The sequence below is a fragment of the Malus sylvestris genome, chromosome 4 (genome assembly GCF_916048215.2).
Source record: "Malus sylvestris chromosome 4, drMalSylv7.2, whole genome shotgun sequence".
NCBI classification, from domain to species: Eukaryota; Viridiplantae; Streptophyta; class Magnoliopsida; order Rosales; family Rosaceae; genus Malus; species Malus sylvestris.
In genome coordinates, this window is record NC_062263.1 from 9,745,775 (window position 1) to 9,770,879 (window position 25,105).

The 25,105-nt window shown below is 36.0% G+C and overlaps 1 protein-coding gene, 1 long non-coding RNA gene and 1 pseudogene across 2 annotated transcripts; all 3 read right to left on the reverse strand.

Annotated features, from left to right (window-relative positions):
- Window positions 1–9,629: 9,629 nt before the first annotated feature.
- On the reverse strand, window positions 9,630–12,750 carry LOC126617977 (blue copper protein 1a-like). Its single transcript, XM_050286059.1, has 3 exons — window positions 12,052–12,750; window positions 10,235–10,899; window positions 9,630–10,125 (listed from the first exon to the last, which is right to left on the reverse strand). Exons 2-3 carry the CDS (start codon window positions 10,395–10,397, stop codon window positions 9,776–9,778), a joined length of 513 nt encoding a protein of 170 aa, XP_050142016.1. The 5' UTR covers window positions 10,398–10,899; window positions 12,052–12,750; the 3' UTR covers window positions 9,630–9,775.
- A 1,371-nt stretch (window positions 12,751–14,121) lies between these two features.
- On the reverse strand, window positions 14,122–17,117 carry LOC126617978 (blue copper protein 1b-like; annotated as a pseudogene).
- Window positions 15,716–16,482, reverse strand: LOC126617980 (uncharacterized). Its single transcript, XR_007621608.1, has 3 exons — window positions 16,351–16,482; window positions 16,220–16,290; window positions 15,716–15,899 (listed from the first exon to the last, which is right to left on the reverse strand). It is a non-coding gene; the product is annotated as an uncharacterized LOC126617980 (long non-coding RNA).
- Window positions 17,118–25,105: the final 7,988 nt, after the last annotated feature.

The window sequence follows — 25,105 nt, forward strand, 5'->3', positions numbered from 1 at the left end:
CCCGGCTAGTACCATAACCAATTTATAACTTCTTTTAGAGGATGCCCTATAAAGTACAATAGTTTGACCAAATTCTTACAATGCAATGCAGATCAAGAAGCAATGATTTGTGAAACATATACCTCTTCGTAGTAGTATGTGAATTATTCATCAGAGAAAACTGATCACATGACATCTGACCCTGAACAAGTTAAATCTAAAATTCCATTGTGACGGTTGTGGTATCTAATGCAAGTGGCACCCTTCCAATGTTATTGGGGAAGGCGCACTCTCTCTAGCTGATTCGTTACATATTTTCATTCCGTTTCTGGTCCCTTCGTCCTTAAATTATGTGAGATTTCATTGAAGGATGATGACTTACACTAGTCAAATGACAAAGAAAACAATTATTATAAATACAATCTAATGAAATATCTAAGCCGTCAGCAGCGTGAGAAAGCCAAAAACAACCGTCATCCACCCATATCTTGTTCAAGCACTTCCTGTTGCGGTAGAGGTGTAGGGGATTAAGGTGCTAGGGCTTGAGGCAGTGTAACTGGGACATGGGCTAGGAGCAGATGATGGCATCATAGTTATAAGAAGCTTTTGGTTCCCCGCTTTACAATGTTGACTACACCGCAAATGTACCATTTGTAGGAAGATAAGCTTGACGCTTTAACAATGGAGGTTTCACACTTAGAAAGAGAAAGAGATTGCAGAAAGTTAGAGAAAATATGAGAGAACAATTCTTCTGTATTATTTTCCACACAGAATCCTTACAAACTATCTCTTTATATATACTACACTTTCGTTACAGACTAAGCAAACTTATAACAAACTTAACAAACTTATCATCTTTATCTATTGACACATGGCAGCACATCAACCATTGGATCGATCCTATGTTTTTATACCTTTACATCCCCCCTCAATCCCATGCTTACTAGAATTAAGCATAAGATTGGAACAATAATCTTGAAACAGAGAAATAGACAACCCTTTAGTAAGAATGTCTGGAAACTGTTTCTTGGAAGAGACATGTTGCACAACTAAGTCACCTCTGATAACTCTCTTCCTGACGAAATGGTAGTCTATCTCAATATGTTTCACACTTTCTTTGTTGTGCTCTTCTTCAGCGGCTTCAATAATCAATGACAAATCAGAATTCTCCAAGCAATCTTCAGAATCAGAACCTGGTGAAACAGAGGATCCAATTTCGGGCTGCTCTTCCTTCCAATCAAAATCAAAAAATAAGTTTCCCGAACCCAGAGCCTCTTTTTCAAACTCTCTTAAAAGACGTTCTCTAGTGAAAGATTGGATTAGAGGACAACACTATTGTGGAAATATTATCGCAACACAACATGGGAGCATCATATAAAAGGACATGAATATCTAAAGGATCTGCAAAAGACTTCTGCATCAGTAATGGCAAGAGCTCTGTATTCGGCCTCAATAGAGGATCTAGACACAATGTGTTGTTTCTTTGAGGCCCAAGAAACATGAGTGTTACCAAGATAAACAGCATGGTGTGTATAAACATGAATATCCAGAGGGTTGTGTATAAATTGGCAACATTGATTGACTGCAAATGCAATATATGGCCTAGTAAAGGTCAAATATTGCAATGCATCAACAATACTTCGATATTGTTACGGACTATGATAAGGTGTTCTATCTATCTTAGATAACCTGTGATAAGGAAGGCAGGGTGTGGCACATGATTTTTCTTCTTGCATATCAACTTTGGCTACAAGATTTTGAATATACTTGGTTTGGGAAACAAACAAGCATGTAGTCTTGTAAGTAACCTGTAAACCTAATAAGTATTGTAAATTGCCCAAATCCTCATATCAAATTCTTGTGTCAAGGCCAAAATAACTTCATAAATAAGAGATGAATTGCTACTAGTTAGGATGATATCATCCACATAAAGTAATAAGATCACAATACCAGTAAGGTTTTGCTTGACAAACAAAGATGGATCTGCAAGAGAGGCATTGAAGCCTAAACCAGGTAAAAAGCTTGTAAATTTCTCATTCCATGCCCTGGGAGCCGATTTAAAGCCATACAAAAACTTCTAAAGTTTGCAAACATAATTGGAAGGATGAGAAGAACTCACAAACCCAAGAGGTTGACTCATATAAACTTCTTCAAATAGATCGCCATGTAAAAATGCATTCCTAACATCCAATTATTTTAAACTCCAGTTGAATTAAGCTGCAAGTGTTAAGATTAATCTGACAGTGGTTAGCTTGACTACTTGACTGAAAGTTTCAGTATAGTCTATGCCTTCCTCTTAACTATATCCTTTAGCTACAAGACCAGTTTTATGAAGGGAAATCTATGAGTTTCATGTGGGATTTCTAGATGACTAGCATGCATATACAATTCAAAATTTATATACATGAGCAACGGAAGCATGTTATCATATAATATCAAAGCTCTAGTCATGCAAATCCCCTTCAAAGTTCATAGGTTTATATATAATGCATCAAAACATTTTATAGAATCAAGAACAAAGTGAAGGTTAGTCTTATACCTCTTGATCTTGATTTTAGACCAAGCATGGACCACCTCCAAGCTCTTTGCTCCTTGAAATCCTTGATGCTAGCTTCCCTCCTTGCCTCCTCCACTTTGTTAGAATGAGTGCTCCTAGGTTCTCTTCAAGTTTCCAAAGTAGGAAACCTCTAAAGATCCTCACCCACAAATATAGTGAGAAGGATGAAGGAATAACCAAAAGAGTGAAAGATTGTTAGCTAAAACACTCTCTTTGGTGGCCGGCCCTTTGTATAGTTTTTGGAGAGATATTCTCTTCTCTTTTGTTGTTCTAAACACCAAAATAATAACTTAAGGAAAATATCAATATAAAGTCCCTTATATATCAAAGAAAACCTAGCCAACAAATTGACTAAATATCTCACCCAATCCACACCTATATGGCCGGCCTCTTTGTTGTTCTTTTGGGCTTTGGGCTTTTACAATTTCAAGTCATCCAATGCTTGAATAAAAGCCCAATGGGTTTAGGCCCAATGGGCCCAATTAAACCCGAACGTTTCTTTAAGCCCAAAACGATCTTTATCGCTTTTATGATTTCTTTAGACTTTCTAAATTAATCACAACAATTAATTAATCCAATTAATCATTTCCATCATCCATTAGTTACTCACTACAATAGTGTATCGGTGAACAATCTTTTAGGTTCTAATTAGCAAGGCAGTGAGGTGATCGGAACCAATCCAATTAATTCAATCACTTATTGAATTGAAACTTCATTTCAATTCACCATTCTTCTTTGGTGGCTACATTTAATCATCTAGAAGAACTCACAAGCTATGATTGACATCTAACCATATGTCATAGCTACCCAAGCTAATGTAGAAGTTTATTCGAAGAACCTATTCAGTTGGAATTACAATGTAATTCGATCCTTCTCTAATACAATACTCTCAATCACATCATTAGGGTATGGATATTATGTCAAACCCCTAATGTGATTATTCCTTCTTATATGATTCATTTGAGTCGTATAGGAACGCTTTCCTTTTAATACGCTCAATACTTCGGCCGAAGATTCCCGAATCATATCTTAGAGTATTCTTCCTCTCTTATCGAGGATTAGAGATTCCTTGTTGCGCATACACTTGCCTTCATGACTAAGTGGCTTAACCCCAATCATGCCGTGGACACCCTCGAATGGGGAGACTTTGACATAATCAAAGATTAAGTACTTAACCACAAGACAACGACGATGCCTCAGGTCTAAGGATTACTTACATTATTCCAACCATTAGAGTTACTTGCTTGACATGTGAGTAGACCTCCATGCAAGTACTCTCGTTCGATTGTGTTCAGTGAACTCATTCCCCTAATGAGCACCTACATACTTGTCTTAGTGTCACAACACGAATGGGATGAGACTTTCCATCCTTCCATTTGAAGCAGACATAGTATGTACTGGTCTAAGCATTGTCAGTATCCCTCCGACAATCCAATGACCAGGAACCTTTTGGACATCTGGTTATGTGAAGAAGGTCTCTGTAGTCTAACATCATTAGATTACTTCTTCAATCGATCCATTGTCCATGGATACACTATTAAGGACATATTTCGTTTATTGAGATAGTCCTAATTCGTGTCTTTGCCTTTGATGTATAAGATTCATCCATACATTCATTTATTTGTCCTGAAAGATTTCTTCCAAAGATTGACTTTCAGGGCATATTTCCAACATTTTATACCTTGTCATAGACCCATTTGGATTATTCTTAAGCATCTACACCCACTTACATCCAACCAAGTTTTTGCCAACAGGAAGATGTACAAGAGTCCAAGTCTTTTGAGCATTCAAAGAAGTGATATCATCTTACATGGCAACTTGCCATTCTGGAACTTTACTAACTATCTTGAAAGAAGAGGGTTCTGTAACAAGCATAACTGATGATGTAATAGAAGCTAAGAAATCTTTTCTCTTAGAAATTCCACTCTTTGACCTTGTTTGCATTGGGTGAAAACTTACAGAAGGTACTGGCAGAACCACACTTAGACTTTCATGGTGGAAATCAGGATCCACAGGGATTAGAGACTATGTAGCTGTAAGAGGAGCTGACAAGGGTGATTGTGACATTTCTTGGTTAATAGTAGTTATATTCAAAGGTATAGGATTGGTGGGAGAAGAATGCAATAACTCTAGAGTTGTAGTGGGCGATGGCAAAAACTCTGAAGCACTAGGGGTTATAAAAGAAGGCTCGGAAGCTCGAGGGGTTGAATGCAATGATGTAGATGCTGGTTGAGATGATGATGATGATGTGTGTGATTTAATAACATTGTAAATTGTGACTGATAGTGGTACAACATTTCAAGAAGACAATTATGGTGTTTGTGTAACCTTAGACTTGGAAATGAGATCCAAATAGGGATAAGTGTTCTCATCAAAGACAATGTGTCTTGACACATAAAACTTGTTGGTAATGGTATTAAAACAGATATACCCCTTAAATTGACCAGCATATCCCAAAAATATGCATTGTGCAGTTTTGGACTGAAGCTTGGAAGTATTGTAGTGTCTCAATAGTGGAAAATAACTACATCTAAAGACCTTTAAATGTGTTAACACTGGTGTTTTCTGAAACAAACAAGTATATGGAGACTTCTTGGATAAAGTTTAGCATGGCATTATATTTATTAAATAAACAGAAATTGCATAAGCATGGAACCAAAACTATGAAGGCAAATGAGCTGTTTGAAGAAGAGTGAGAGCAATTTCAACAATGTACCTATGCTTTCTCTAAGCAAGGCCATTCTGCTCAGGTGTATGGGGACAAGACTTGTGAGCAATATGCCTTTATCTAGTAAAAAATGTTTGAATTGGTTGCTGGTGTATTCACCACCACCATCACTTTGAAAAACCTTAATTGCAGTGGAGAATTGAGTTTCTTTAAAGGAATGAAATTGCACAAAGCTATGAAACACCTCACTTTTATTCATTAAAGGAAATATTCAAGTAAACCTGGTACATTCATCTATGAAGAGTACATAGTATTTAAAACCCTCAATGGACAAAGTAGGTGATGGCCCCACACATCATTGTGTATGATTCCTAAGGGTTTTACAATTTTATTTGCAGGATATGAAAAAGAAAGTTTAGTAAACTTTCCTTGCAAATAGGATATACACACATGTTTAGAATGATCCACAGAAAATGGGACCTGAGATTCATGCAACATTTGAGAAACAACAGTATTAGAGGGATGTCCTAATATGTTGTGCCACAAGCTTGTGTGAGATATTTGCAAACCTGTACCATTTGCAGTGGTAATTGATTCAGTGCCAGTAAATGGAGTGGCAAAATTGAGGTTGGATAGATCAGATGTCATGTGGGATGTAGCACCAGTGTCAGCTACCCAGAATTGCTCTTGAGGGGCAGATGGCTGATAGTTGGCATGCATTGCAGTAATGGAGGATGGTGGAGGTCTTCCTTGGTATGAGAAATTAGCTTGGTGATAACATTTCATTGTAGAATGACCAAACTTCTAACAAATTTGGCATTACATTGGAGATGATGAAACAGTGGTAGAAGAATGTCTCTGGAAGTAGTCAGTGGCAATATGGCCTCTTTTGTAACAAATTTGGCACACAGGTATGTCATTGTTGTGCTCAAGACAGGTAGAAACATGAGGTCTTGTAGGGCCTAGGATGCCAGGATTATTATTAGGATTGTGACCAGAGAATCGTAAATTATTACCAAAGTGGTTTCTGCCTCTTGCTCTTCTTCTGGAATTTTGTCCTCTATAGCCACCAGAGTTATTGTTATGGTTAACAGAATTATAAGATCCTCCAGAATAAGATCCTCCAAAATTGTAAGAACCTCCAGATGAACTACCAAGATGATACTAAGTATTTGTAGGATTAGAAGGCCCTTCATCAAACACCAATGCCTTTCCTTTGGACAGATTATCTTGTGCTATCATAGTAGTAGTGAAGGATTCAAAACTTGAGCATGCTCAACAATTGTTTCTTCAGCAAGTAACTGAGCTCGAAAGTCCTTGAGAGATATAACATTCTCCCTACCCCTTATCACCGTACGAAATGTGCTATACTCAACCGGTAACCACTTCAATGCAAGGATGACAATATAATTATCTTCAAATAAAACTCCAGCTGCTGAGAGATGATCTCGAGCATCTTTAATTCTCTGTAAGTACTGAGAAATAGTCTTATACTTTTTCTTGATATTCTACAACTCAGTCTTTAGTTGAAAAATATTGGCTTTGGTAATTATTGAGAATATGTCCTTGAGATTTGTCCAAATTTCATTAGAATTGAAACCACTAATGATACACGACATTGCAATAGTAGAAAGAGTAGCAATAAGAAGCTGTATGAGTAGGGCCGGCCCAGGCCCAGTGCAGGCAGGGCATCCGTCCAGGGCCCAAAAAAATTAGGGGCACCAAAATTATTAGGATGATATATTTATATATATTTTTATGAGAGTATAAATTTATAAAATTTGGTTCAAAGACACAGAAATTTAACTAGAAGTGGTGATTTGTCATTTGAAAATAATAATGAGGTCTTGGGTTCAAAACACCATGTGTGCTTATTTGCTTTCCATTTTTTACAAATTTCTTTTTATAAGAGTATAAATTTATAAAATTTGGTTAAAGGATTAAGAAGTTTAATTAGAAACAATGATTTTTGTTGTTTAAAATTAACAAGAGGTCCTAAGTTCGAAATGCTAAGTGCATGTTTATTTTTTTCAATTTTTACAAATTTTTGTTTGGTTGTTAATTTATTTTTAGTTACTATCTAGTAGCTATGTGGGCTGTTATTTTTAAATATTAGTTTTAATTCAAGTCTAATCTTCAAGAAAGAATAATACGTAGACCAAATTTGCAAATTATATGATGTGTCATCAAAATGTTTAATTTAGTGCCCATTCATTAATAATGCATATCAATTAAAGACTCGAAAACATCATTATTTTTTAGTCCCATATTGATAAGGTTAGTAAATAAGAAAAAAACATCTCACGATTTATTCAAAAACACATTCAAAGTTCAAATAGAAAACAAAACTCATCATCTATCTACTTGTAAGCCCGAAGTCTTTTTGTTTCCCTCTCTCAATACAAAATAAATTAGTCTTTCTGTGTTTCTAAATTATTGAGTTTGAAGTGTTTTTCTAAGTATAATTTTTTCGATGTCTTATGTGTGAAAATAAATAATTTTCTTACATGAAGTTAGGGCACCTTTTTTTTACGTCGCCCTGGGCCTCAAAAATCTCTGGACCGGCCCTGTGTATGAGAGCTCTATCATGCATTTTCCAGATTTGGTACACTTCAGATTCAACACCTTCAACATCTAAATCGTCAACAAAATGAGTTGGACATCGATGTGTTCCATCCACAAAGCCAAGAATTTCATGACTTTCAAGAAGCAATCACATTTGATAATGCCAAACCAAGTAATTTGTATCATCTAATTTCACAGAGACCGAAACATTAGGAATCAAGTTCGTAATTGGAGACTGAACTATCTGTAATTGTGCAATAGTCACCATACTGTCTAAATTCTTGTAGAAAAAGGACAGATCTTAAAGAAATTAAGAGATTCTTGAAGAAATTGAGAAACTAGGGTTTGCAATTATACGCACTTCACTTTTTGAGAATCATATTCAGACTTTTTGAGGAAGAAATTGGCAAATTCAGAGAGAGAAAAGTCATTCACACATATAATCAAATAGTTTGCGTGCAAAAAATGCAGTTAATTTGTAAATCATAATTCGCCATATCATAAAAGATTCAAGAAAGAAGATTTCATACCACAGACATAGTGAAATAGTTGAGAAGAGAAGATCGAGGATAGCGAAAGCAACACTTGATCAGGATAGAGAAACGTCGTCCATTATCGGCGAGGATACCATGTAAGAAGATAAGCTTGAAGCTTTAACAAACTTAGCAAACTTATCATCTTAATCTATTGACACATGGTAGCACATCAACCATTGGATTGATCATGTGCTTTTATACCTTTACACCATTTTCTTCCCAGGGTTGCAAGGGTGACCACGTCGTTTCCACTAATCAATAGCACACTGTCTAAAGGAACTGCACATTGCTGAAAGCCAGTGCCATTCAGTTTATACATGTTGTGGACTCCTTTTGGATACTTAAAAACTGAATAAATCACAAAAATCTTTTAACTAGTTCCCATATACAAAGATAAAAAGAAAGAAGAAAAATAATGCAAGTTTGTGTAGGGATTTTATATTTAATTACTAAGTTTGTCGCCTGCATAGAACTGTTTTCCTTGTGCCCAAGTTTGGTAATCAAAATTAATAGTCCAACCTTTGTCAGTCACCAACAACAAAATCTGTGGCCAAAATACAAGGGGTAACAATTGCTAGAGTGACAAGGATAAATAGATGGGAAGAGGCCATTGCAACAAAATTTTCGTGAGTTAGCTTTATTGTTAGAGTGCAAAATTTAGTGTGTTAGCCTTATCGTCATTTACATTTTTAAAATTCTCCAAACCCTCATGAATAGTGTTTATTGTTAGAGTGCAAAATTAATAAAAATTCATCATAATAATGTAGAAGTGTGAAAATGTAAAAAGAAAATATACAATCACTCGTAATGGCAAGTTTTACAACTTTCTTGAAAGGGTAAACTCCAACATTCGACACCATAATCTACAAACTCTAGATTATATTTAACTATCGATTATCGTTTACATTCTATTCATCTCATCAAATTTTACATTTCAGGTTTTCTTTTTTGAAAACACGATCTTTTAGCTAATGCAGAAAATGAAAGGTTTGGGTCACTGATATCACGTTCTGATGTTTAAGGTTAACTCAAATATGAGTCAGTGTGATACATTTTATAGAGAATTTATAAACTCCAAGCAATATTTTCACTAACCGTAAAAATCTGAACGTGATATCAACAATCTGAGCGGTTGGTCTATCTATATCCGCTAAAGATCATGTTTTCAAAACAGAAAGTGTGAAGAAAAAAAATGAAATTCGGTGAGAAAAATGTTTGTCGATGAATAGTTTTATCCTAAGGCGGGTAAAAAAATAGAACAAAAGGGTGGGATCAAATAACAGCATCTTACAAATAATGTGCATGAATATTATTTCATATAAATGTTTGTAGAATATTGTCAAATTGATTTCATAGCAAACCAGAACTGTTTATTAAAACCATGAAAGAATCACTCATGGCAAGAATTAAAAGGAAAGAATTAGTCAAATGACGAAAAATAATGACGACGGATACAATCTACTGAAATATTTAAGCCGTCAGCATCACGAGAAGGCCAAGTATAACCATCATCCACCCATATCTTGTTTCAACACTTATTGCTGCAGAGGTGTAGGGGATTGAGGTGCTTGGGCTTGAGGCAGTATAACTGGGACTTGGGCTAGGAGCAGATGATGGCATCACAGTTATAAGAAGCTTCTGATTCCCCGCTTTACAATGCTGACCAACACCGCAAATGTACCATTTTCTTCCTGCGGTTGCAAGGGTGACCACATCGTTTCCACTAGTTAATGGCACACTGTCTAATGGAGCTGCACATTGTTGAAATTCAGTGCCATTCACTTTGTACACATTGTGGACTCCTTTTGGATACTTAAAAACTGCATAAAACAAATCACAGAAGTCTTCGAATTACTTCCCATGGCCAAAGATAAAAAGAAACAAGGAAAAGAAAATGCAAGTTTGTACAGGGATAGTCAGTTTAATTACCAAGTTTGTCGCCAACATAGAACTGTTTTCCTTGTGCCCAAGTTTGGTAATCGAAATTGATAGTCCAACCTTTATCGTCCCCAACAACAAAATCTGTAGCCAAAATAGAAGGGGCAACAATTGCTAGAGTGACAAGGATAATGAATAGATGGGAAGAGGCCATTGCAACAATAAATTAGTGAGTTAGCTTTGCTTCTATGAATGTGGTTGTTTTGAGAAGAAGAGCTCAATCGATTTGGTTGCCAAAATGAGTTGAAATGCTGTCAATTTATAGCAGGGTTGTGAAGAATACAATTGGGTCTGGCTGGGGACGGCACTGCCAATGGTATAAAAAGACTGCAAAGTAAGAAGTACAACATAAATTTAATAAACAAAAAATGACTTGTTACTATTAGAAGATTAATTTTTTAATTCTTGTTTGAGCTATGTTCCAAACTGCATCTTTCGGGTGGCCTGCATCTGCCGTATGAATTTTGATTCTTTACTGCATTAGCAAATTAGAGGTCGCACTTGGTGCGATGGCAAGTGCCTTCGTCCATGAGCGGTAGGTCTTGGGTTCGAGACTTGGGAGCAGCCTCTCCATAAATGGGGGTAAGGCTAGCCGACATTCACCTCTCCCAGACCCTGCGTAAAGCGGGAGCCTTGTGCACTGGGTACGACCTTTACTACATTAGCAAATTCTTTGACGTGTCAAATTACAAAGGGTACAAATATTTTTATGTGTTGTAAATAGGCAAAAGTGAGAGTGAGAGAGAACTTTTTTTAGAGATCGAAATGCATCGGCTGCAATGTATCATATTGTTTATTTTCATAACTGTATCACATAAAGAATGCAATTAAAGAGAGGGAAGGGAGATTGGTATTCACTTTCTGCCTTTTTTATTTTTTGTGTAGTGTAATTGATCATACACTGCATGCTCTTGATTATATAAAGTCATTTATGTGCAAAAGTCTACAAGAGAAGTTAATGCATGTTGGAAGTCATGCCATACAACAGCAACAAAACCTGACAATATATCCACTCTACTATTTTTAATCTTTCTTACATTTCTATGTGGGCATTCAATTGACATATATAGCTTTTACAACATTAGATGCAATACAACAGTAATCATCAACCGAGTGAAAAAGCACAAATTTATTTATGGTCAAAAGATTATTTGCTACCCTCATGTTTCGTGGTTTTCAACATTTAGTACATCAAGTTTTTTTCGTCCCAGAGTCATACCTAAAATGTAAATTTTGAGACAGTCTCGTACATCCGTTAGTCAAACTGTTAAGTCTTCCTTTAACTGATGACGTGGCGCCCACGTGGACAATGACTAGGCGCCACGTGTCATTAAAAATATTAAAACATTAAAAAAAAACCCTTTTTCTTCCCTGCAACCCGCACCCTCCCCAGCTTTTTTTTATCCCTCTCTCTCCTCCTCTTCTTCTTCTTCTTCTTCTTCTTCTTCTTCTTCTTCTTCTTCTTCTTCTTCTTCTTCTTCTTCTTCTTCTTCTTCTTCTTCTTCTTCTTCTTCTTCTTCTTCCCCTACCTCAACCCCGACCCCGTCCCTCCCTTTTCTCCTTTCGCACAAATCACAAAAAAATAACACGGAAATGTTAAAACCTACTTGAATCTCACATCAGAAGCTTTCACAGCAACAACATTCAAACCCGAATTCACTAAATTAACAAATAACCACACAAAAAAAACAATTTAATTAACAGAACCTTTGAAATTAAACACGGAACGAAAGCAACTAAGACGCAAATACTTCACAATACGAAAAGAAGAAGAAAACCCAACAATTCGAAGAGGAATTAGGGCTTACGTCGAGAACATCAAGGAGGTCAGGGACAGAAGACGAAGGTTCTAAGAGCTGATTCCCAGCTTCCATAAGTTGTGCTTCGAGCTCTTTCTCTGCCGATGCCATTGTTCCTCCCCTCTCCTGGGTTGTCCGGTCTTGGGTCAAAAACTGGACAAGAGCGAGGATTTGAGGCCGTTGAGGGTCATGAGGGAGATTTGGGGAACGGCGGAGTCGGTGAGTAGATTGTGGAGGAGTTTCAGTGATTTGCTGGAGCGAGGGGACGACAGCGGTACGGATTGAGACGTGGGGGGAGAGATACTTGGAGCTGAGCGAGGAGAGAAGGGAGGAAGGGGGTCATCAGGTAAGCAGCAAGGGCGGAGCAAAGAGGGAAAATAGAAAAGAGGGGTTGGTCGCTAGATTGGGTGGGGAAGAAGAACAGATAGATGAACCCATATTGGTTTTTTAGGTTTAGGTTTGGTTTTTTAATTTTTTTTAATTTTAAATTACAAATTGTTTTTATTTTTAATTTTTTTAATTTTTAATATTCCACGTGGACCCTTTAATGACACGTGGCGTCCAATTATTGTTCACATAAGCGCCACATCATCAGTTTACCTTAGACTTAACAGTTTGACTAACGGATGTATGAGACTGTCCCAAAATTTACACTTTAGGTATGACTCTGGGACGAAAAAAATTTGATGTACTAAATGTTGAAAACCACGAAACATAAGGGTAGTAAACAGTCTTGTGCCCTTTATTTATTGTATTTTGGCCATGCTTAAGAGAAATGGAAGAAAATGAATGTACACCAATTTACAAATATCATAGGTAAAAAAACGATTTCATGAAGATAAGAAAACAAGGAAATAACTTTGTAGGATATCCAAAGATGCAAGCCCTAGCCTTTTATCCCATGACTAAATATCACCTATTTGATACTCCGCTTTATCTCCATAAGCCTCAAAAACTTGAATTATATATGTTTGATGACGTCGTTCAAAGTCCAAGTAGTAGAGCTTGATTGCCCGCCTAGTACCATGACCAATTAACTTCTTTGAGAGGATGCCCTATAAAATACAATAGCTTGAACAAATTCTTACAATACAATGCAGATCGGGCAGCAATGATTTGTGAAATATATACCTCCTCATAGTAGTTAATGTGAATTATTGATTAGAGAAAACCGATCACATGACATCTGACCCTGAACAAGTTAAATGTAAAATTCCATTGTGACAGTTGTGGTATCTAATGCAAGTGGCACCCTTTCAATGTTGTTGGGGAAGCCGCACTCTCTCTAGCTGATTCATTATATATTTGCATTCCGTTTTTGGTCGTTTCGTCCTTAAATTATGTGAGAATTCATTGAAGGCTGATATCTTGCTTGAGTCGCCGTGAATTCATTGAAGGATTTGAATGGTTTTGAGTTTGTTTAGAAATTTAAGTCAAACATATATAATCAGAGTTTCGTATGAATTGAATTCTGATTTTTTTTTTCTTTCACCGGCTCATATTAACCCGTAGACCTCAAGGAAAGAATGTGATATACCCAACCAACGGATCTAACAAGGGCCGACATACATTTAGTATTTCTAATATTTCTGATTGAATGTTGTATTCTTCTACATATACACTCTTCCAACTCCAAACTTGTGATCCAACCCACCCACCCACCTCTCTTTTCTTCAATTCATAACCCCTGTTTTATCAATTATATAGGTTGTGGTTAATGAGGTTATATTCTTTTTTAGATGAGTACGTACCTATATTATTCCAACTACGTCGTATCGTTTTGTTCACTGTGTTGTTTCATACTGGACTAAGAAATAGAAAAAAAAAGGTGGCATCAAGAGCCGTACTCTTACAAATAAAAAATATTTAATTTTAATGTTTGTCGAACGGCAGACGGGCAGTTTGATTTCAAAAACAAACCAAATCGAACGGCAGACGGGCATTTTGATTTCAAAAACAAACCAAACATTTATTAATACATGAAAGAATCATTGATAACAAGAATTAATAGGAAAGAACATGATAAAGAAAACAATTATTAAAGAAAACAATTTTTACAAATACAACCTAATGAAATAATTAAGCCGTCAGCAGTGCGAGAAAGCCAAAAACAACGGTCATCCTCCACCCAAATCTTGTTCCAGCAATTCCTGTTGCGGCAGAGGTGTAAGGGATTGACGTGCTAGGGCTTGAGGCAGTATAACTGGGACTTGGGCTAGGAGCGGATGATGGCATCACAGTTAAAAGAAGCTTCTGGTTCCCCGCTTTACAATGCTGACCAACACCGCAAATGTACCGTTTTCTTCCCGGGGTTGCAAAGGTGACCAAGTCGTTTCCACTAGTTAATGGCACACTGTCTAATGGAGCTGCACATTGCTGAAAGCCAGTGCCATTCACTTTGTGCACGTTGTGGACTCCTTTGGGATACTTAAAAACTGCATGGAACAAATCACAAAAATCTTTGAACTAGTTCCCATATACAAATAAAAAAATAAAAAAATAAAAGAAGGAAAAGAATGCAAGTGTGTGTAGGGATTTTATATTTAACTAGCCTCTTCGCACACGCTCATGCGCATGCGAGAGGCTTTTTTTAATCACGGCGCTACGCACCCCTAAAGATGTGTTGCGTTAGTTATTTACCATTGTTATCCATTTGGTATAGACATTAATAGTGACATTGTAGGTTTAGGTTACATACAAACTCACTAAACTTGGTTGGTCACTCCAAGTTTAATGAAACTTGCATTTTTATTGAGAAAAACATGTTGTCTTCTTCTTTTAACCAATCTAATACCAAATAAAATTGTCTCGCTCTCTCTAGTGTTTTCTAACAACCCACACAAACAATTAGCATGGAGATCACAATTAGCTACCAAGCTAAACAGCCCAATTCTAGTACAATAAACTATTATTATCAAGACGTACATAGTTCCACCATGATCATGGAAAAGACTTGGACCCGTTCATAGGTTGTTTTGAATATAAATTAACAAAAAAATAAGATGAAATGACCTATTATCCAGTCTCTATTCTTTCCTTGGTCCTCCCAAATTTGTATGCCAAACCATTGAAAAGTACATTTCAACGGGTCAATAATCTATGCTATGGATGATCGTGTTTGTTAATCATATGAACTCAATCCCCTTCTTGGCTTGGATGTTGAATGCATGCACTTTTTTTATTGCAAATAAAATTTAACCTTTTCGTGATCCTCCCAAATTTGTATTTTCATGAGATAAATGGAGAAGCCAAAATGACTTGTCTTTGAAGTTTGAACTGAGATATTTTAAGCCTCATAACTTGAAAAGAGAAAAGAACATAAACAGAATGAAGCTAAACATGATGTTCCTATCAATCTCTTACGTAACAAAGGCCACTATAAAGTAGAACTTTATGTCTAAATGATAGCAAACAAAACAACGCTTTAAATTGCCATCAAATTAAATTTAAGAAAAAAGAATAAAAATTCAGTATTTGCTTTTCGAAAAACTTTCTTGAGTACTCTTTTTTGGAAGAGTACATTAGTGACGTTTTGACTGGAAGAGTACATTTGCCCCACAGTTGTTAGGAAAAACATGCCGCAGGTCATCGTAGGTCCAAATTTGAAATTTTAATTTTAAAACACTTCTACTGCTTATATATATGGATAAGTAGGATCGAACACACATATTTATTCCTTCATTATTCAGTACAATTGCCAATTGCGTAGGGCAGTTTAATTAAATTCTAATTACATCTTGGTATATATAGAAACTTACAATGCCTAGGTTCTCGACATACATCTTTGATCTTCATCCCAACCCTCTCCGTCTTGAAGTCTCAGTAATTTCCATAGCCTAGTCACCTTCGACCTCATTCTACAACCGCATCAAAGAAGAAGTCGTCGTATCCCATCGAGAAGAGTTGGGAGTAAACAGATTTTTGGTTAGATAGAAATTAACTTTTTGCCATCTGGATGTTAAAACCCTATATAATATGCAGATATTTTTATCAAAATAATATGCAGTGTAAATTAACACAATAGTATAAACCCTTGATTATGATAATCTTTGTTCTTTGATTCGTGTCAGTAAATACAAACTAAAATTTACTTAAAGATACTAAATACAAATACTAAAAAAAAATAATAATAAAAAAAATCCTAAAAACTGAATAGGTAAAGTTGAGATTTACCCACAATCTGTCAAAGCCTTGAACTCTGCTTCTTGTCCAATGGTTGCAATTAGCACCCATAGAATTGTCTGGAGCCTATAACAAAAAGAAGAAGAGAGAATGAAAAAAATAAAAATTTGAGATATAAAATTTTACCCAAGATTGATATGAATGGTTGGCAAAAGCCGTTTGCGTTAAGAATATCCCCAAATTAATCCAAACAGTGTAGCATGGTCTCACTTCCAAAGGGCTTGAAACTGGTACTCTGATACTAATTGGAATGAAATCCATGTGCGTACGTGTGAGATTGGAAATCGAAAATAGCAGTTTAAAATTGAACAGTAGTATCGGTTCTCCATGTAACTGCAAAGTATGTGCTGTTAAGGCCGAAAACGTGGAGGAGATTATATTGTGCTTTTCCTTTTGAAATTCCAATGGAGAAAGGCGCTTTGGTAGAAGGATGTAGTTCATTATTTATGCGATGGGTAATCCAACAGTCTCAGTTAGTTTGAAAGTGTTGGTGCCTTGCGTTTGATGGTTGTAAATTCTCATTTATTATATGTGCAGATATAATGTCCGCATCTAAACATCTCTCAATATATTTTTTTTTGTATGACAATTTTAACCCTATTATATTTGTGTATTACCGTTTAACCATATTATATTGGGATAGTCTTGTAGTTTTTTATTTTTTGAAATGAAGGTATTTTGGGTTTATCGAATGCTTCACAAAACTAGAGCTCTCACTTTATATATATATATTACCAAGTTTGTCGCCAACATAGCTGTTTTCCTTGTGCCCAAGTTTGGTAATCAAAATTAATGGTCCAACCTTTGTCGTCGCCAACAACAAAATCTGTGGCCAAAATACAAGGGGCAACAATTGCAAGAGTGACAAGGATAAATAGATGGGAAGAGGCCATTGCAACAAAAATTTAGTGAGTTAGCTTTTCTTCTATGAATGTGGTTGTTTTGGAGAAGCTGAGCTGAATTGATTTGGTTGCCAAAAATGAGTTGAATGCTGCCAATTTATAGTAGGGTTATGAAAAATACAATTGGGTCCGGCTGGGGCCGGCATTGTCGAATGGTATAAAAAGACTGCAGATTTGAAAAGTACAAATAAATTTTATAAACAAAAAATAACTTGTTAGTATTAGATGATTAATTTTTTAATTTTTGTTTGAGCTATGTTCCAAGCTGTGCTTTTTAGTGGCTGCATTTGCTGTATGAATTAGGGCGAAATCTTTGACGCGTCAAATTACAAAGGGTACCCACATCACCATCATGCTACAATAAATGTTATATATATATGTAATACGACGGTAGTTATCATCTGAGTGAAAAACCACAAATGAATTTATAGCATTCTAGTCATGCTTATGTTTGGACTAAGAAATTTAAGATTATTAAAAAATTTTAAAATGACGGAAATTGAAATGAAGGAATTTTATTTTCTAGAATTTGTGAATTTTGTTGTTTGGTTAACTTAAAAGAACAATGGAATTGAAGATGGAATTTGTTAATTTTAAACTCCCAATCATAGAAATTGGGAAATGACACCTATTTACATGGAATTTAAACTTGGAAATTGGAGGCCCCAAATTCCAAGTTTTTTTTCCACGCAGAAATTCTAAATTTCTATGTTATTAATCCAAACAAGGAAATTGGTGCATGTCAATTTATAAATTCTAACTTTTATCCAAATTTCAAGTTTATTTCCCTCATCCAAACATAGGGTTGGAAGACAATGAATTTTTTCACCATTTACAAATATCATAGGTAAAATTAGATTTCACGAGGATAATAAACAACGAAATAACTTCGTAGGATATCTAAAGATGCATGCCTGTAGCCTATTATTTTATGACTAAATATCACCTATCTGCTTCTCTGTTTTATCTCCGTTAGCCTTAAATCTGTTTGTTAACTCTTGGTACCAAGTCCAAGTAGTAGATCTTGCTTGCCCTACTAGTTCCATAACCAATTAACTTTTTTTGTGAGGATGTCCTAAAACATACAATTGTTTGACCAAAATGTATATGCAGTGCAGAGCATCAATGATTGTGAAGCGTAGACCTTGTAGTACGTGGATTATTGATTTGGGAAGACCGATTGCATGACATTTGTGTTAGACAGATTCCATCATCTCCTCATATCATTCCATCATCTCCACGTATCTCTCCCCAATCCTCTTGATTGAGTTAAATTTAGAATGTTGTATAGGGTTGACTTGGTGATTTCAATTGTAATTAATTATTGTATCAATTGTGTTCTATATATCATGTAACTATGGGAATGAATCAAATACAGAAAATCATTTTCTACAATTTGACTCAGGACAAATTAAATCTAAAATTCCACCGCAAGTGTTGTGATATCTAATGTAAGTGGCACCCCTCCACTGCTGCTGGGGAGAGCTCTCTCTCTAGCTAATTCATTATATCTGCATTCCGTTTTTGGTCATTTCATCCTTAAATTATGTGGGAATTTATTGAAGGATGATGTCTTGAGTCGCAGCGAATTCATTGAAGGATTTGAATGATTTTGAGTACCTAAGAAATTTAAGTGAAGGATATAGACACACACACACACATATGAGTTTGTGATTTAGGAACTTAAAATTTTGATACGACAGTTTTGGAGATTTGAGGATAAAATTAGAGTTTCAATGTGAATTCAATAAAACAAGTACGCGCTAAGAAATGACCTAGGATCGGTCGCTCTGATATCATGTATAATCCTTGAATATTTTGATATTTCTGGTTGAATGTTTTGTTCTTCGACATATACACTCTTCCCAATCCTGAACTAGTGATCCTAGTCACCCACCTCTTTTCTACCACAATTATCTTTCTTTGATAAAACCCTAATTTTTTCCTTCATTCAAAACTAAAATCAATTCATCCTAATTATATAAAGAAAGTTGAGGTTTTACCATAAAATTAATTGGCAATATGGGGAGTAACCCAACTTACTTATAAGCCCATGCAAGGTCCCTCCTCCAATGTGGGATTCATTCTCAACAAGCCCCCTCACGTGTGGCAAATTTTCAAGCTTAACACACGGACAACACAATGGTGTGACGTGAAGTGCATGTGGCCTTTTGGCTTCACATACACGTGAGACATCCTGCTCTGGTACCATGAAGAAAGGGGTTCCATCATAACATCAATTGGCAATATGGGAGTAGCCAACCTCTTATAAGCCCTTGCAAGGTTTTTCCTTTCACCAATGTGAGACTCTTTTCCTTCACATCCTCACACGCCCCCTCATGTATGACGAATTTTCAAGCCAAGCTCTTGGACAACACAATTTGGTGATGTTGAGCACGTGTGGTCGTTGGGCTTCACACATGAGCCAACCTGCTCTAATACATGAAAAAAGTTAAGATTCCACCATAAAGCCAATTGGCAATATGGGAAGAGCTCAACTTATTTATAAGCCCATGCAAGGTCCCTCCCCCCATGTGGATTTCATTCTCAACACATGCAAAGTCCCACATCGGTTAAGGAAAAACTTTGTAAGAGCTTACAAGAGGTTGGGCTACTCCTTACCCTAACTTTTTTTCATATTATCAGAGCAGGCTACACTTTCAACACGTCATGGGCCCGATTTACTAGGCTCGAATGTGTCTCCTTATGTTGGGCTTTCGAAAAGTTGTGCTAGCTCCAACTTAAGTGTATTAAATGACTAGGCCATCAAAAAGTTGAGTTAGCCCTAATACCTGAATGATGGTCGGGCTCTCAAAAAGATGCATTAGCTCCAGTGTAATGACTTGATCAGGCTCTCGAAAAGTTGTGTTAGCTTCAGTGTAATGACTTGACCAGTTTCCGATGTGGGAATTGGTTTCCCTTGTCCTTGTATGGTTTTGATCACTGTGGTGTTTCATGCTGGATGATGAGTAGATTTTATATTATATATTAACCCTATTCTTAGTATATTTTGGTTATTATTTTGGAAGAATTTTGATACTTTAAAATGTATTTCCAATATAGGACTTTCGACTTCCTCTGGAGCAAAACATAATCAAATTGATGAATTTTGGAGTAATTCCAGTTGGAGGACGTTTGTGAGTCAATTAGCTTGATTCTATCAAATTTGGAATTTTTCTACCAAGCAGTGATTTTCTGGCGATAGAATAAATGAGCTATGTGCGGTGTTGGAATAGTGATGTTTTGGGCTTGAATTGCATTTTTGGAGCCGAAGATGACCTCTAATGGGTTCATGGCCTTCTGGAGATGTGTTCAGAATGTTTCGATCTTCAAACAAAATATTATGGGCCGGATTTGGAGGATGTTTGAGGCTAAAACGTGGCTGAACAATTTCTATGCAGATTATCCTAATTTAATTAGGACTTTATTTTCTAAGTTATTTTATTGTTATTTAATCTCCTAGTTGGAATAAAAGACTGGGTTTTTAGGATTGTGCGATGGATTTTAGATGGGATTTATAAGGTTTGGCCGGCCCTAGTTTATAGACATTCTCTTTTATGCAACTTGGAGACAGAGAGAAATTGGCTAGGGTTCTTGAAGGATTTCAGATTTTTACTTTAAGGTGTTTTCATTCCTTTTCTTCATAATAATATTTTCTATGATTTTAATTATGAATATGCGTAACTGATTTCTTTTGCTAGGGCGAAGCCTTGAGCCTTAGCATGAATATGTAATTTTTATTGAATTGCTTATGATTGATTGTATTTGCATGTTTTGAATTATTGATCACTGTTCAAACTATCTAATTGTCTTAATTCTTGATCACTATTAGGATCTTAGAAAAGTAATTTGATGCAATTTTGGTCGGAAGGTTCCCTGAAATTGACGTTGTCTTCTTGTGATTAATAATTGTAATTTCACTTAAGATGAACATCACGTCTTAAGGGTTGCATGGTTTTTCAAAGGGTTTTCACAAAACATAATGAGTCTCTCATGTTCATATTTGATCCGAACGTCCGGACGGATTGCATGTTAGATATACGTTCTATATTGGAGGTTCCAAGTAGAATATAAATTAGGAAAGCCTAACCTTCAAAGTGGCATGTTTAGATCATAAGTAATTGGTAAAAATTCATAGGATTGCTAGGTGATGGTGAGTGCTTTTATAAATTGGTATTTAAAACTCTTTTCTTTTATCATATTAGTTTTGGGCAAATTTATTATTTGTTTTTAATTAAAATTAATTTTTAATATTACCCAATTTCAAATGGCTCGTTTGGATGTACTTTTAAAATGACTGAAAGCATTTTTAGAGAAAATATTTTTTGGTTCCAAAAGCACTAAAAGTGCTTTCTACAAGAAGCACCAGCTATGTGCTTCTTTTAGGAAGCACTTTAAGTGCTTTTCAAGAATTTACTTGCATTTTTACTAAGGATTGGTTCCAAAACATTTTCACTAAACGCGCTTTCAGTCATTTTAAAAGCACATCCAAACGAGCTCAAAGTCTCATTTCTCCATTTTTAGTTTTTAGTTAATTAGGAGTTGTTTTTACATAAATTATTAACATAGTCCTTGAGGAGAACGACCTTGCATGAGCATTTATACTACAACATCCTTGTACTCTTGCAAGTATTTTCTGTGATTTTAACCCTATTTGCGAAGTCCTATCACTGGACTAAAGAAACAGAACAAAAGGGTGGTATCCAAGAGCATCACTCTTACAAATAATAAGCATTGCATATATTGAACCGCAGATCGATTTCAAAAAGAAACCAAAACACTTATTGATACATGAAAGAATCATTGATAACAAGAATTAAGAGGAAAGAATTAATCAAATGATAAAAAGGAAACAATATTATTACATGAACAATCTAATGAAATATTTAAGCCATCAGCATCGCGAGAAGACCAAAAATAACCACCATCCACCACTATCTTGTTCCAACACTTCCAGTTCCTGTTGCTGCAGAGGTGTAGGGTGTCAATCCTATCAACAAACTTACACAGTAAGTAATCGAGAAAGAGAAAGAGAAGTTAGAGAGAGAAAGGTTTATGAAGAATGCTCTGATATTTCACTCATTAAACTCTTGTGATAATTACACTCAAATATTTACAGTTTACAACTTATAACACCACTCCACTAATCTAACAATTCATGGCACTATCCTAGTCATCCATTCCATTATACAATCTATCATCCTCCCTCAATCACATGCTGAGAGCAACCAAGCATGAGATTGGAACAATTAAAACAAAACTGAGGAGAACACAACCCTTTGGTAAACATATTTGCATACTGATCACTGGAATTAACAAACAGCTGCAGGATTGTACCTTGTTGTACTCTTTCACGCACAAAATGACAGTCAATTTCAATGTGTTTTTATTTGGAGTGGAAAACTGGATAAGTAGCAAGTGCCATAGTAGAAATATTATCACAATGGAGTAAAGGAACATCAGTCTGTGGCATGTGAAGATCTTGAAGTAATTGTTGAATCCATACCACTTCTGCAGTGGTAGTGGCCATAGCCCTATATTCTGCTTCGGTAGAAAACCTGCTCACAGTATGTTGTTTCTTAGAGCTCCAAGAAATAAGATTGGAACCAATAAACACCACAAAACCAGTTGTTGATCGTCGATCATTAGGATCACCGGCCCAATCAGCATCAATATAAGCTTGTAAATGAAGGGAACCAGGTGTAAAACATAAACCTAAATCCATAAAACCCTTGAGATATCTCAATATACATTTGACTGCAGTAAAGTGTGATTCAAGAGGTTGGTGCATAAATTGACAGACTTGGTTCACTGAGAATGCGATATCTGGCCTAGTAAAGGTAAGGTATTGCAGAGCACCTACAAGACTTCTGTAAGTTGTAAGATCTGAAATAGGAGGACTGCCATGATTCAAAAGCTTCTGGTTAGGATGGCAAGGTGTAAGACAAGGTTTGCATTCTTCCATATTAGCCTTCTGCAACAACTCTTTCACATACTTATGTTGATGAACAAAGAGACCTCTTGCCTGATATTCAATTTGTAATCCAAGAAAGAAATGTAAAATACCAAGATCTTTCATATCAAACTCTTTTGTCAACTGAGAGATCACAGATTAGACCGCTACATCACTATCACCAATTAAAATGATATCATCCACATAGAGAAGAACAACAACAATGGAGTGATCCGTAGATTTGACAAACAAAGATGGATCGGCATAAGATGTCTTGAATCCTAACTGAAGAAGAAACTTAGAAAATCTCTCATTCCAAGCCCGGGGAGCTTGTTTGAGACCATACAAAGACCGTTCAAGCTTGCAAACATACTCAGGATGCATTTGATCAACAAAACCCGGATGTTGAGACATATATACCTCTTCATCAAGAAATCCATGCAAAAAAAACATTTTTGACATCTAATTGTTTGAGTTTCCAACCATAAGAAGCAGCCAATGCTAAAATCAACCGAACTGCAGTAGGTTTCACAACTGGACTAAAGGTCTTATAATAGTCCAAACCAGCTTCTTAAGAAAAAAACTTTGGCTACCAATCGAGCCTTAAATTGTGCCACGGACCCATCTGGATTTTTCTTGAGTTTATAAATCCACTTACAACCAACACAGTTCTTGTGTGAAGGTAAAGGAACAAGTGTCCATGTATGCTGTTGTAAAAGAGCATCCATTTCTTCTTTCATAGCTGCTTGCCACTGCACAGATTTAGAAGCAGCTTGAAAAGTAGATGGTTCTTTGAGAAACACTTAATCAGAGCACTGTTGAGCAACAAACGCTTTCTTTTTGTAAATGCCAGACTTAGACCTAGTCTGCATTGGATGACAGTTAAGTAGCACATGTTGAAAATCAGCAACCTGAGAAGTAGCGACATCTGGATTGTCCTCATGATGTATTACTGAATGAACTGAAGACTCCCTTGTTGCAGAAGTAACTGAATCACACGTGCTAAAACCCTTTGATGAAGAACAGACAAGGTCACATTGTTGAGGTGATGAAGATCGGGACTGAGTAACATGAGAACCAGGAGCAGTGGAATATGGAACCACAAGAGGATAAGGAATTGGAATAATGGTAATGGGAGTAAATTTAGTAGGATGATCAACGAAAGAATATTGTTTAGGTGTAGGTGAGGTAGGCTGAGATGCAACAGGAAAACCAAGAAATTTTTGTTCATCAAACAGTACACGTCTTGACACAATGAGTTTATGAGTTTGGAGATCATAACATATATATCCTTTATATTAAGATGCATACCCAAGAAACAAGCACTCAGGAGTTTTGGGTTCCAACTTAGTGGATCTATATGGTTTCATAAATGGATAACAAGCGCACCCAAACACTCTGAGATGATGAAGTGTAGGTAGGGGTTTGTATAAAACTTCAAATGGAGAGTTCATGTGCAAGATAGTAGTTGGCATCCTATTAATAAGAAAAGTTGCAGTTGCACATGCATGAAACCAAAACTGAGAAGGAAGAGAAGCTTGTTGTAAAAGAGTTATGGCAATTTCTACTATATGTCTGTTCTTTCTCTCAGCCAACCCATTTTGTTTAGGGGTATATGGACAAGACTTTTGATGAACAATACCCTTATCTTTTAAAAAACTTTGAAAATGATGACTAATATATTCCCCACCCCCCATCACTTTGGATATGAATGCCAAGAAGTGAACAAATATATGAAAAACAGCTGCTTTATTCATTAATGGAAATATCCAAGAGTACCTCGTACATTCATCTATGAAGGAGACATAGTACTTAAATCCTTCTAAAGACATATTAGGGGATGGACCCCAAATATCTGTGTGAATAACTTCAAAAGGAACAACAGACTTTGAAGCAACACTGGGAAAAGGCAGTTTAGTGAACTTGCCTTGCAAACAGGCAACACAGATTTTGGAGGGTGAAGTACGAGGTACAAACTGATTACATTTATTTAATGCAGTGGACACAACTAGATTAGTTGGATGAC

Bases quoted from the DNA above. Each gene is read 5' to 3' on its own strand.
- LOC126617977 (XM_050286059.1), bottom strand. From the start codon at position 10,397: ATGGCCTCTTCCCATCTATTCATTATCCTTGTCACTCTAGCAATTGTT. The intron at 10,126-10,234 runs GTAATTAAACTG...TGTTTTATGCAG, and splicing joins CTATGTTGGCGACAAACTTG to TTTTTAAGTATCCAAAAGGA.